We start from the raw sequence: 13,530 nt of genomic DNA, 5'->3' as shown, positions 1-13,530 counted from the left end.
GCCTCTTATAAAACATGTTTACATTTCCATATGCAGGGTTTTGTTTAAACCGAGTCACGGGCGCTGCGCCCTCTTGCTGTCGGCTTGTGCTCTCAAACCAAAATGCAGATTTCCCCCGTGAAATGTTAAAGTGATGCAGTGATGAAAACAATATTCATGTTGGTCAAAACGGTGTAATGAGTCCAGAAATATGAAGATGGGGTCAGACATCTGGTCAGACGGCAGAGACAGCTTTGTTTTTACGGAGGATAAATAGGGGATGGATGTCCGGTGGGTCTGCTGGAGGACGAGTGGCAAGCAGCAGGCTGACACTGAAACTGAGATTACTGAATCCTTTCTTTTACTCTCCTTTATTCTGGAGAGGAAGTAAAGAAACTCTGGATTTATTTGATGTTTGAGGTGCAATACATGACTCAGCAGCTTTAAGACGTGAAACTATTATTTTCGCTTCTCTATATGCATTATTTTTGCCCGAAAGTGGGCGCGGCTGGAAGTGACGTTAATGCCCGCATACCATATTTTTCTACCCCAGATATTTATCATCAGGTCCATGTCTTTATTTAGTGAATCTTGTTTGGTCTTTTTCATGGACACCATGAAACTTATTTGCCAACCCAAAGGATCTAGCTATCCAGGCAATTGTCCCCCAATGTTTTTGAAGTGAAATCAGATAAATGAAGATGTAATTTGAACTCTGTCACTGATGTTACTCTGTTATTATATGAGGGACGTCACGATTCTTCAAATCCACATTTCTTTTTGATTTATCTTGAAGCACTGAGGGTTACAAATTGCCGTTACTATTAATGCCATATTAATGCCATAACATAGCATGTAGGCTTCTGGAAAAAAGAACCACTGGAGACCAGAAGGGTATCTTCAAACAAAAGCAAAAAGACACCAGACCCTGAACTGTAGTTATTGCTGTCAATGACACATTTGTTGTTTATGTAACTCATTTCAAAGCAGTAGGTGCCACGCAGGGACTTTTCCATTTCTCTTCTCTCTCTGTCATCTCCAACTCTGTCAGGGGCCTCTGGGAAACGTTCCTGAATGTTAGGGCTGCATTCCAGAATAGAGTTTAGCCTGTTTGATGGGCTGTAGTGGGTTGGCATTGATGATAAGACAACTAAGAGTTATGTCAGATCATTTTAATGACGCAAACAAAGACATTTTGATGTTTGGAAACTTGTGATGTCATAAAGGCAGGTTTTACAGTGTTCCCCACCCTTTGATAGAAGAGCTTTTTGTTTCCCAAAGTTTTGCCTTGAACTGTTGCCTCAACAACACACACATTCATACACACCGGGGGGTAAGCTTTGGTAGCAGATGGTGTTGTGTGCATGTGTGTGGTTTTGGGGTGGGGGAGTGGGGTAGTAGTTCGTATTACTCGCGCAGGGCAAGTTTTGGATGTGTTCTTGCTGCTGCTTGGTGGGTTTCTATCTATGAGTACGTGTAGGAAGTCATAGCTGCTTGTTTACGCTCAGGTTATGTGCTTTGAGTAAGACAAGTTTCAGACTGGTTGACACCATGAAACAGGTCGGATACAACTATAAGGTTCAGAAAGCTAAGCAACCGGAGCTATTGGACCTTTATCGGGGGTAAATTGATCCTCTCTCTGGTCTTATGACATCATTACCCTTTGCTAGTTTGTGTTACCTGCATAGTGTCTAATATACACTGAAATAATGCATATTCTTGCATATTATTCTTAAAAAATCAAGGGGTAAAGATAGAAAAGGGTGGGGTGTCAAGGGTGGGTCCTCCCACAAAAAAATCAATTGTAATCTAAAACCAATCTCTTGCATTTTTACTCTAACCAATGTTTTGGATTAAGTTGAGAAACAGCCACATCCTTGACAATTCTATCACTATCCCATAGTAATAGTTTCCTTCTGTAACATCAGAAGTGTCAGTAACAGAGTGATACTTCAGCATGAAAGAAGGGGAAGGCCTTTAAATGATGATAATAAATTCATATGAAGTTCTATAATAAGTTAATGAGGGAAAAAGAGCTAAATTAAAAACGATGCAACCATGACTTTAGAAAAGGCTGTGATTTATTGAAATGTAGTTTATGCTAAATACAACAGCAACTGGTGAAAAGAGGAGTGGATCCCTGGGTATAATTACATAATACTTTGACATATACTCTTTGTTTGTTTGCTGAGTAACAAAAGATGCTTTGACAGATTCAGAAAGATGGTGAAGCTCTGTTATCTGTACATTTGGTCTGTAATTAGAGCAGCATTGTTAGCATGGGCGGTTTGTGTATTAGGGCGATTGGGGCGACGCACTACCAACGGGAAAAAGAGGGATTTTGTTCTAACACAGCAGCAGTCGTAATCAGTGTTCTAGACGTTAGATCTGTCAAAAACGTCATTGTCCAATCAGACTAAAGTCGTGCTTAACATGGTTCCGCCCCTTTAGGTGCGATTTCAGTCAGGTTGAAAATCGTCCCAGGGGTCTCTCATAGACTCTCATGTAAAATGCATTTTTTTCGAATATCAGAGCTTTCAATGCGATCTCTATGGGTTCCGGGAGGGCTTTCGTCATACATAACTGAGATCAACGATCAAGTCACTTACTACTCTCAAGATGGCTAGCGTTCAGTGCAATTCCATGGTGTCTTTGAAAGAAGTTCCTTTTAGTTCCTTTTTGCAAATCCAGATAAATTGGCATTAAAACAATCAGGATCTCCAAGACCAAATTTAACCATTCAACAAGTTTCTACAAAGGGGGGAAGACCTACACTCGAGGATTTTCTACAAATTGGAATGAACGACAAACCTGGCTAGCAGGCTGTGAAGTAGCCAACGCAGTCTTCTGCTATCCCTGTCTACTTTTTCACCCTGAAGGTGGCACTGCAGACAGCAATGCTTGGACGTCGACTGGTGTAACAGATATGCACCATCTATCTGAAAAAATACAGAAACATGAGCTGTCGAAGATCCACATGGATAGCTGCTTGAGATGTTCTTCTTTTGGGAGGGGGCACATTGCCACGCAACTGGATGAGGGATACAGGCTAGCTGTTCGTCGCCTCAATGATGAGGTGAGCAAGAACGGTCACATCGTCAACCGGCTTGTCCAGTGTGTGAAATTCTGCCGGGTGTTTGAGCTAGCTTTGCGAGACAAAGATGAAACTGAGGGCTCCACCAACCCTGGCATTTTTCTCGGACTGGTCCACTTCGTGGCACAGTTAGATAGGATAGGTTTTGATGAGCATCTAAAACATGCTACGGTATTCAGTCAATAATTACTTGACTTAATATGCTGCCCCTGTCTTTATGTGGTTTCTGAACATATCTTTTGGCCTGTTTAGCTATTTTACATCATACATCATTGGATTCATGTAAATAATTAATATAATAATAAGTAGAATAATTTATGGTGGACCCTCACCATTTCTGCTTATAGGGCTCCTGGATGCAACTTTCTTCCATAGCTTTCCAGCTGCACCTTATGTAGCTAGAGGGGGAATATTTCTGTTGTGTGTTGCTGTCTAGTGGACACAAGAGGGATCTCTGTCTGAGTTAATCATCTAACAACAAATTGATATGGTCTTGCTTAATGTACCTATTGAATGGGTCACCTTAATCATTATCAGAAAAAAATTGCCCCCCTGAGATTTTTTTCAGGAGCCGCCACTGATTGTGAGCATCACGTTTTTCTGATACAGACATGAGCATGAACCTGGATATCACTCTTAAAAGCTTGCATAGTAAAATAGATTAGGGCTGTAACGAATCAATAAAATCTATTACTAAAATAGTTTGCAACAAATTCAGTTATCGATTCATTGGGTCTATGATGTTACTCTCTGTTTGCGGAGCTGGCTACCTCACTCGAAAAAAGAAAACATTCGAAGAGAAGCACGGTCCAGCCAGAGCCTATCTATATACAGCTCTGGGTCCGACTAAAATCATCAGCACAGTGGGAGAAATTCACCTTAAACAACACTGGTTGTTTGCGCAATATTGTAAGGGATAATGTGCAGCAGTCATTGAAAAAACCTCCCGATCAAGATCCCTCCGCTTCACGTCGGTCTCTGCGATAATACTGTCGGTGTTTTCTTTCAACAATGACCGGCTCGCTGCACATTATCTAGCTTATTACACGGCCAAATACTAAACAAACTAACGACTAACTTGACTTATTTTAACTTATTTAAACTATGCCCATTCATTGATTCAGCTATTTCAAAGTGTTTGCACATTTGCAGAAAGTGGGTTGGGTTGAGACACTGTGTGCTGTATTTAATCATAATAATCATACTCATAATAATACATGTAGTTTTTAAGTCGCTTTACAAAGGTACATAAAAAGAAAGACAACAAATAAATAAAGTAAACTAACATTAAAATCGAGCAATGTAACAAGAATCACACAAGCCAGTTTGAAGAGTTGAGTTTTTCTGAGTTCCTTGACGGTAAGGAGTGAACGAGGACACATTGAATAGTTTTTAGCAAATCTGAACATCGCCTACATTTGGGTTGCCTTGTGTGTTGATTTTGTCAATTTGGAAATACAGTTTTCTGAATAAATGGAAAACATCTTTTTTGACGCGTTTTTTATCCGATTAATCGTAGAAATAATCGACAGATTAATTGATTATCAACATAATCGTTAGTTGCAGCCCTATAATAGATCCATCAGATCATTCTCCTGCTTCCCCTCTGATGGTCTCAATGCTTTTTCTGGGTCTTTTCTGTCATTGTAGTATGATGCAGTCCAGCAGGTCCTCATATTGTGTCTCAATCTACTATTCACTTGTCTCAGGACAGAGACCCGGTGGGAAACAGCTGCAGGTCTTCATCTGCTATAACATAAGATTTTATAGCCAAACTACAGGTGTGAAAAAAACCCCACAACATCCTTTTCCCCCACGTCTATAGCACATGCTGCACCGCTTTCATTCACACTGTATGGATCACTACTCAAAGTAGGTCATGGATTGTGTTCCGCTAGCTTTCTAAATCATTAGAGCAATAGTATTTTAATGAGCCTGTCCCTCAGTAGGACCATGCATTCATTTAGTCATTTTCAATGTTGTGTTTTTTGCAAATAGAAGAAGGGATTTCCCGATATTAGGAATTCAGTAGTAGATCCCAAAACCAGTCATTACACAATACTTGATACAAATTCCAAACCTACATTTTATGAGATAAAAAATACTGAATAGAGTGCAACTTACGGCAAATCAATAGCGCCCCTGATACAGGCTGCTAACAGCCAACGTTAATAGCTCGACTCCTGCTGATCCTGGACGGATATTTCTTGTTTACAATGGAGCATTATCAGGGGAAATGTAGTGCGTCACTGTGAGTTTCATGATAAAATAAAATCGTGTGTGTACTGTGTGCCAAGTGAGTGTTTAGTGCCAAAGAGAGAGGTAAGACTTTCCGACAGCAGACAGCTGTTAGGGAGAGATGGAGCAGAGGGGGAAACCTCCTCTCCATGGCACCTGTCAAGACCCCTGTGCTTTATAACGTGAATGAAAATGTCCTATTCACTTTGAAGTTGTATCAAGCCCGCCCGTACCTCCAGTATGTGTGATACTTGTGGTACTGTATCAAACAGATTATCATCAGGTTTTCCAAATGTAGAAATTTAAGTACAGGTTCCTGTAACGTCCTGACGTGACAACAACGTGTGGAGCAAAGAACAACACAACAGCAAAAACTCAGGCCAGCATAATGTTACAATTATAAAAGAAACCGTCTCATAAAACCATTATAGAAGTGTTGGAAACAGTCAACTCGTGCGTGATACAATCTGGATTATTTTAAATAAACCTTATCGAATGTTTCTCTACAGGGCTAGCAACATGAATATTATTAAGTAGAGAGACAAACAATTTTGGTGCGCATTTTTCAACGTGTATATAGCATGGATGTAATAAGAACTGGATAGAGCGTTGGAGGCGGGCCCTTGTTCATTCCTATGAGAGCTGCTAATTAGCGCATGAAGACCTAGAGCAAAACGTCACAAATTACCCATCATGCCTGGCTGTCGAGAGCATAGAGCATGCGCAGTTGAGTTTCCCCTTAAGCCCCGCCCCCGACCTCCCGCCCTTGACTCAGTAGAATGAATGGAGAGAGAAAATACATCTGGATTCAGCTTTAAGTGCATTCTACAACTTTAAGCATCTAATCTTTTTAATAAGGGCTATAAAAGGGTTCATACTGGGTAGTTTATTTAGTTGAAAAAAATAAAAATCCACCGATTTACAGACGTCTCTTTCCCAATGTAAGTCAATGGGGACAAATTATTTCTGGGCCGGGTGACTTCACGGACTGATACGGAAGTTGCAGTACCCGATGTTTGGCCTCTACGAATATTTTCTCAAAGTCCGGAGCACCTCCTGGGGGCTTGGTATATGGGTGTCGATCATGGTCATTTATTGTAGGTTTTTTTTTATTGGATATTCTGTATCCCTATTCATGTTTTGTCCCTAACTTGTGATTCATCTTTCATTAGATGTTATCAGTTTAATGTATGTCTAAACACCTACAAAATCACATTTTCATGAATGTATTAGTGCGGCCTCTGCATGACCTGTTGCCTCATTAGTGATGCCTCACAAAGGACATAAGGCATACTTTCTGGAAACCTTCACCCTGACCTGGAGTTTTACAAAAGCTCCATTTTCAGCGACCTACTATGAGGTAGAGGACAAAAGAACAAAGCTCATAGAAAAGACTGTTTGCAAAAATACCCCTGAAACCCGGTTCAAGTAGTTATTTTTGGCATTATACAGTACAGGATTACACAATGAAATTCACTTGTAGCCCCTTCCATGCTACACACATAGCAATATTTAAAATGTCAATAGCACATACAAAATGCAATGCTAAATAAGGTAGCACTAATGGAAGGCCAAATAATATTTATATGAAATATGTTCAGCTAGACCTACCAGAGTCTTTTAAATGAAAGTGTAAATAGAGTAAAGTTTGGCTATAGTTGGAAGGAATGTAGTGCAAATGATAGTAGTATGGTAATACTTCCAAATCAGCAACACACATTTCGGCTTGGACAAAAATATATGTGGCTCAACCTGGAAAAAACCCTCTTTTGACCTCAAAATAACTTAAAACGACTACAATATCTATAGTTTTGGTTAAATCCCATTTGATTGTTTTCTGTCTCAGCAACAGAACAATGCAACAGAAATACATAAAACAACACACTTTAAAAAGGTTGTTTCTGTTGTGTTTTAGTGTTAGTTGATACCGCAGAGGTAAACAAAGAAAGTGTGTGTTCACCATGTGATAACTGAATGGGTTATGTGTCCAACATATTTTGAAGTTGGATTTTATTATATAATTTCCAGACATAAACAAAACAATAAGAAAGGCTGGTGGAGGGATTACAGTGGTAACTTTTTGCATGTGTTTCTATTAAACAAGCAGTGTAACCATAGGAACACATGAGCCTGCATCAGTAACTGGTTTAGTAAAAAACAGGACTTAATATCTTATTAAAAATAAGTCCTATTTCTAATAAAAGGCCAATGTTCCAGCCTTTTTAGTGAAAGTAATAAAGGGTAAAACTATTCCAACCTGCATTTCCGGAGGATTTTAAGTGATTTTTTTGCTGTCTCCTGGTGGGATAGACATATTTGTCTGCTGGACCTGAGGCATGAGAGAAAGCTTTAGCTCTGGAAAACAAGAATGTAGGGAAGCCTGCTGTTCAGAGGTTTCTTACTGTTGATTAGGGCTGTGTTTTGGCCAGACAATATGTATCATGATGAAGCAATAAACTGTTTATAGATTACACCACCATGTGATTATACGGAAGAGGATCGTGCAAATGTGAATTTCCTTTTGGAGATTTGAGAAAAAAAGTCATATGGTCATATCGCAAAAAACTAATAATCATAAACCTCCATACACATAAAATAGGAGTTAATTAAAATGTGTTATTATACAATCAGAGCAGTTGTATCTTAACTTGCATTAATCACAGTTCATGTAACATCCAACATCATAGCAGTACTTTCTGTGTAATCAGAGCAATGCTTTTAGGGAAATAGGGCTGCACAATTAAACGCAATTGTATCAAAGTTGTTAGAAACACTAGTGCAATATTTAAATTGTGGGAATTGCAATATTTGTTGAAGGCTAAATGTTCTTCTTAATATTTTTTTTCAGTGATAATGAGAAAAGAAAGGATCAATCCAGATAACATAGTGAATCATATCGCAAAAGCAATATTCGTCAATAAATTGCATTGTTAATTTCTCCAAATGCAGCAATAATTCAACATGCTAAAGGTTTTAGGAGATATTTACATGATGTGTCTAGTGTTGCACTGCAGATCATATTTGGTGCTACGAAAAACCTGATCATGCATCAGCGGTTCAATTATATTAGCTCAACATCTGGGACCGTCCCAAAAATAATAAAAGGAGTGATGCTCTGCTCCCGTCGACTGGATTTCTATTCCTGCTGATTGGTCCCAATATAAAATAAATTCAAATATACTAAGATTTCTATGGTAGTGTTTTGATCGCTTACAGACAGGAATATATTACACACACACACACACACACTCCCTTCCCCCATCAGTGGAATTTGGTTCACAGGGCTGCCTGGCATTCCTCACTGCTGCATCATGGGACCTCAGTGGGACCTATGCTGTGTGTGTGTGCCCTGCTGCTTGTGAGAGATAGCGTATCAATGTGCTGTTGTTATTGTGGGAGCAGAAGATAAGGCACCCATCTGTCTCACCTGCTTATTTTTATCTCTCTCTCTCTTGTCCCTCTCAATTTTCTCATCCATCCACTACTTCCTGTGTGTGTGGTGTGCATCTGTGTGTGGCAGGGGGACCACCATGCTGATGACAAAGCCGTTGTCATGGTTATGTGTGCAGAGTGGGGGGTTGTAATGACGTAATTGTCTCTGAACTACTTAGGAGAAGGAGCTAGAAGCCTAAGATGGAGAGAAAGCACCTGTGTCATTAGTTATTTAGTACTTTTAAACTAGTATGTTAAACTAGTTGGTGAACTAATGAATCATGCTTGTAAAAAACATTCCATTGTGAGTTGACAGCCGTTAAATGAGTTGCTCAGTTAGCTTTGGCTCAGGTTGTAAACCAGCAGGTCAACAGTTTGTCAGTCAGTAAATCAGTCACTTGCTAAACCAATAAACTTGTCGGATGGTGTAAATTGTCTGCACCAGTTTCGTAGGCATTAAAGGATAATACTTTATTTCCCACATTGACTTTCTTTTTTTGCATATTTTTGTTGCAGTTTGTACGGTGGCCGACAGGTGCAAAAGTGCTACAAAGTCACAACACAAAAGGAGGAATGACCTGCAGCTTCAGAAACAATGCAAATATTAAAATACAAATGCGCCAAAACAAACGCAAATGAGGAAACGTCTTCACCAATTTGACCACACATGCACAGCATTTAAAAACATTCACCAACTTAAGGAAGCATGCGCAGCGTAGGCTAAAAGCGCTGCATAAGCAAAACCCTGCAAGAAGTTAAAAACAGAACAGAAACAGGACACTAAAGGTGACGGGTACAGCTGGGACCGGACCGCTTGTTTGCGCTCTGGGTTTATAAAGTTGGCCAACTGTCACTGTTGGCACAGTTAGCCTGTTTCTTTGTCATTCAAATCTGATCTTACTTCACCAACACATCCTGATAAAGCAGACAAGCTGTGTAATTTTGTTTGACTGTTGACTGTTTTTATTTTATTTTAACATTAACTGATATGTATTACGTCATACATATTTAATATTATCAAAATCTTTTTTCAATAAACTACTTTTTGGAGGCTATCATTTCTTTTTATTGACTCTTTTTGGCTGAATTCCAAGGCTGGCTCACCGTTATAGTTTACTAGGACAGTAAATTATAACTCCAACTGTCTGCTGGGAAAAATCTGTTCTTCCAGCAGTTTTGGCCGCCTTTTCCTAATGTTTTATACCTATTAGCGATTAGAAATTGCTCAGAGCTGGTAGCACAAAAGGATGTCTTATATGTTTTAAAGGGGCCCTATTATGCTTTTTGGGGTTTCCCTTCGCTGTAGTGTGTTATATAGGTTTTAGTGCTTGCAAATGGTCAACACCGGCTAAAATCCCCTGTGTTCCCTCCCCCCCCCCCGACTAAAATGCCTCCCATTAGACTCCTTTGTTTTACTTCCATAACATAATGACATCACTGTGCAACTCTGGCTTCTATTGGTTTGCGCTCCAACATGTAGTACTTGATAGGCACAAATCCCAATAGAGCAATCAGAGGGGACTGGGCTGTGGTTTCAGACAGAGGGTGAAAAGAGGTGCTGCAGCACAGGCAGTATGAGAAAAATAAAGAGCTTTTTGAACATTAAAGCATGCAGACATGTCCCAGGAGAGACACTAAACACTAATAATACTAATGTGACCCTGAAAATGAGAATAATTTGTCCTCTTTTAAGTCATTTATTTTTTAACAAATGTTCATTTTGGAATGCTGAGCCCTCACACATCCATAGTTTGTCTTATCTTAATAGTCAAAGGTAAATATATACCTAATCGTCATGATTCACCAGACCTGGCTCTGATAGTGTGGACTCTGCTGCTAAATGGCCTTCAGGACGCTTCCTCCTCTTGTAATCTTATCAAAGTTGGATGAATGCTGGGTTGCTGAATGTCACACTCTGGATTCCTGGAACTATACTCCCACTGGTTCTGTCGTTTTGTGTCCCTTATTTATTAAATGTGTCTTATTTCTGTCTTTCAAAGTCAAAGTCCACTTTATTGTCAAAGTTTCCACATGTGTTATACATACAGATAATTGAAATACCGTTTCTGGCAGTCCCACAGTGCAAATATAAAAGAACATATAACATAAAAAGATAAGAGCCTAGAAAAAAAAAGGGGGGGGGGGCGGTAAAAAGGGGTATACGAAAAAAGTAATATGTGTTAGACACAATCAACACAGTTTGACGGTAGTGCAAATAGGTCTTTGGTGCAAAGAACATTTTCAGTAGCAGCGGAGAATAGAAAGTGACTGGTGCTGGATGAGGGATGGGTGTGTGAGGGAGGGGGATTAATGTCCTGCGACATTTCCATTGAGGCTGTGGGGAAAGGTGGGTGGGACGGAGGGCGGAGAGGTCAGGGGAGAGATGGGAGCCGGGGTAGAGGGAGATGAGAGAGGGGGAGACAGAGGGAGGGACGGAGCGAGAGGAGAGAGGTAGGGAGGGAGGGAGGAGAGAGAGACAGTTTAGTTTTTTCTTATGTTACTGTATTTATTCTCTAGCTTAATGTACCTTATTGGAATCATGTGTTAATATGTTTTAACATCCAAATTAAATTGAAGGTCTTATTTTGTGTAAAAGCAAAGCTTTTTTATATAAATTATAACTAATGACAGATTTCTTCTGCCTCTCCACAGCTGAAGGTATGATGGCCGCCCTGTTTGCTGAGCTGCCCTCCTAGATTTCATTGATATTTAGATAACCTTACCCAAACAACCCTGTAATCCACTCACCAACAATGACAACCTCCCATCTGAACGGCCATGTTGCTGGAGAGGGAGGAGGAGGGGGGGGAGGAGATGAAGAGCTGAGGGGGGGACAGCATAGGGAGATGGCTGTGGACTGTCCAGGAGAGCTGGGGAGTCGAACGCTACCGCTCAGAAGATCTGCACAGCTGGAGAGGATACGACAGCACCAGGTAAACACATACACACTTGATACTTTCTTATAGAGAACTACATTTATAGAGTGGTGCAGTGAAGGTGTATTTTTGTAGGCCAACCCCAAAGTAAGCATCGCTCTCCTCTCCCTCAACACAAAGCAATGGGATTTCAACTTTGGATTGTGGAATATTTGAAGGCCTTCAGCAAACACACATTTATGATACTTTCAGGCAATTGCCAGAAGTAAAAAGGTAACGTTAGGCTATAAATGACCTACACTACCGTCACATGACTTTACGTCACAACCGCTAAGATAAAGGTAGCTAATCTTATGTGTGATTTGTGTGAAATGGTTCTCATTTAGCCACATGAAAATCCCTTGCATATAACCAAAAAGTAATTCCAAAAAACATTGACTTCCAGACCATGGAACCCACAAGTGCTGAAATGCTAACTCATTTCTGCTTTAAGGACTCATCCCTGTGCTGCTTTATTCAACATAAAAGCTGCAGCAAACATGCAATTTAAACATGTATTTTAAAGTTCATTCAGGAACAACCATTGTTAATGAAATAGCTGTACCAGTGAGGGCCAAAATAGAATGGAAACAGAGTAGTAAAGTACAAATATAAGAGTAGGGTGCTTCGTCACAGTGATTACCCAGTGTCAGCATAGTCTGCATATCTTTGCGCTAACTGAATTCACAAGAGCTTTCAGCAGTAGGGCTGACTAAAGTACATTTACTCACTTGTGTACAACTCTCAGGAGCTTGTGCTCTTTAGGATATGCTATGCTATGCACTTTCACTGCAGCACATTCTGGATGTAAAACTTGAATTTGGTTACTATGCAGGTAAGGAATTTGGAAATAAACACTATTTCAGGAGGCAAGCACACTCTCCACATTTAACAGAAGGCTTAAGACTTGGCTTTTAGTTAGGGCTGGCAAAGGCTTGCCATAAACATCCTCCTGGGTCCCTTATTTTATTGAATTTTTTACTTATGAAGTGTTTTAGTATTTTACATACACATTACGATTTTGTCGAGTGGGTTGTCTGTGTTGTAATTGGATTACATTCCATGCTTCTTGATCCGTACAAACTGCTGCTGAGACTTGTGTTTTGGTGATATTAGGCAACATAAACATAATTTGATTTAATTTATAAACATGTGATATTAAGAGCAAAGAGACTATTCCATACACAACTGTAAACATGGCAAAGACTAAGCACAGGACGTATTAAACGTCCACAAAGCACGGAACTAAAAAGGTCTTCACTCATATAAAAGTGGGCGTGTTTTTACTCAAGTGGGTCAAAAAATGAATGGCCAAATGGTGCCTTCAGATACCTGCTATTCTTTTTCTTTTTCATGTCTGCTCTCAGCTGTATAGATGTTGTGCTACTGTTACTGATAACCCAACACGTCCTGATTTTGCGGCTTCATTATAAAAGCTTTCAAATAACCAATTACATTGACCGAAATGCTTATTGTTTAACAAGTAAATATGAGGCGTTGTTAGGTTTTGTTTTTCGATTGTATTTCCAATAACGGTGCATTTATTTGTCCGTGTGTGTCAGGAGGATCTCCGTCGCCGCAGAGAGGAGGAGGGTCGGCAGCTGGACCTGAACACCTCGCTCAGACTCAGGAAACTCTCCCAGCATCCGCACATCGGCATCGACAACCCCACATTCCTGCAGGACTCGAACACATCGCAGCAGCCAGCTCTCAACATCCAGCACACACACGCACTGCTCGGTAAAACACACACACACACACACACACACACACACACACACACACACACACACACACACACACACACACACACACACACACACACACACACACCCACACACATATCATTGATGTAGATAAACTTTCAGAGGG

General features: G+C 40.1%; 1 protein-coding gene across 1 annotated transcript in view; it reads left to right on the top strand.

Moving 5' to 3' along the window:
• The window catches only part of pals1a (protein associated with LIN7 1, MAGUK p55 family member a), a 30,591-nt gene that overhangs the window by 4,852 nt on the left and 12,209 nt on the right, over window positions 1-13,530 (top strand). The window contains exons 2-3 of the mRNA XM_063909313.1: window positions 11,396-11,676; window positions 13,221-13,398. Of these exons, the coding sequence (XP_063765383.1) occupies window positions 11,497-11,676; window positions 13,221-13,398 (358 nt within the window). The 5' untranslated portion in view covers window positions 11,396-11,496. The remainder of the gene's footprint in view (window positions 1-11,395; window positions 11,677-13,220; window positions 13,399-13,530) is intronic.

The sequence above is a fragment of the Eleginops maclovinus genome, chromosome 19, assembly GCF_036324505.1.
Source record: "Eleginops maclovinus isolate JMC-PN-2008 ecotype Puerto Natales chromosome 19, JC_Emac_rtc_rv5, whole genome shotgun sequence".
Classification (NCBI taxonomy): Eukaryota; Metazoa; Chordata; class Actinopteri; order Perciformes; family Eleginopidae; genus Eleginops; species Eleginops maclovinus.
The sequence above is the reverse complement of the archived record's forward strand: the minus strand, read 5'-3'. Positions and strand labels throughout refer to the sequence as shown.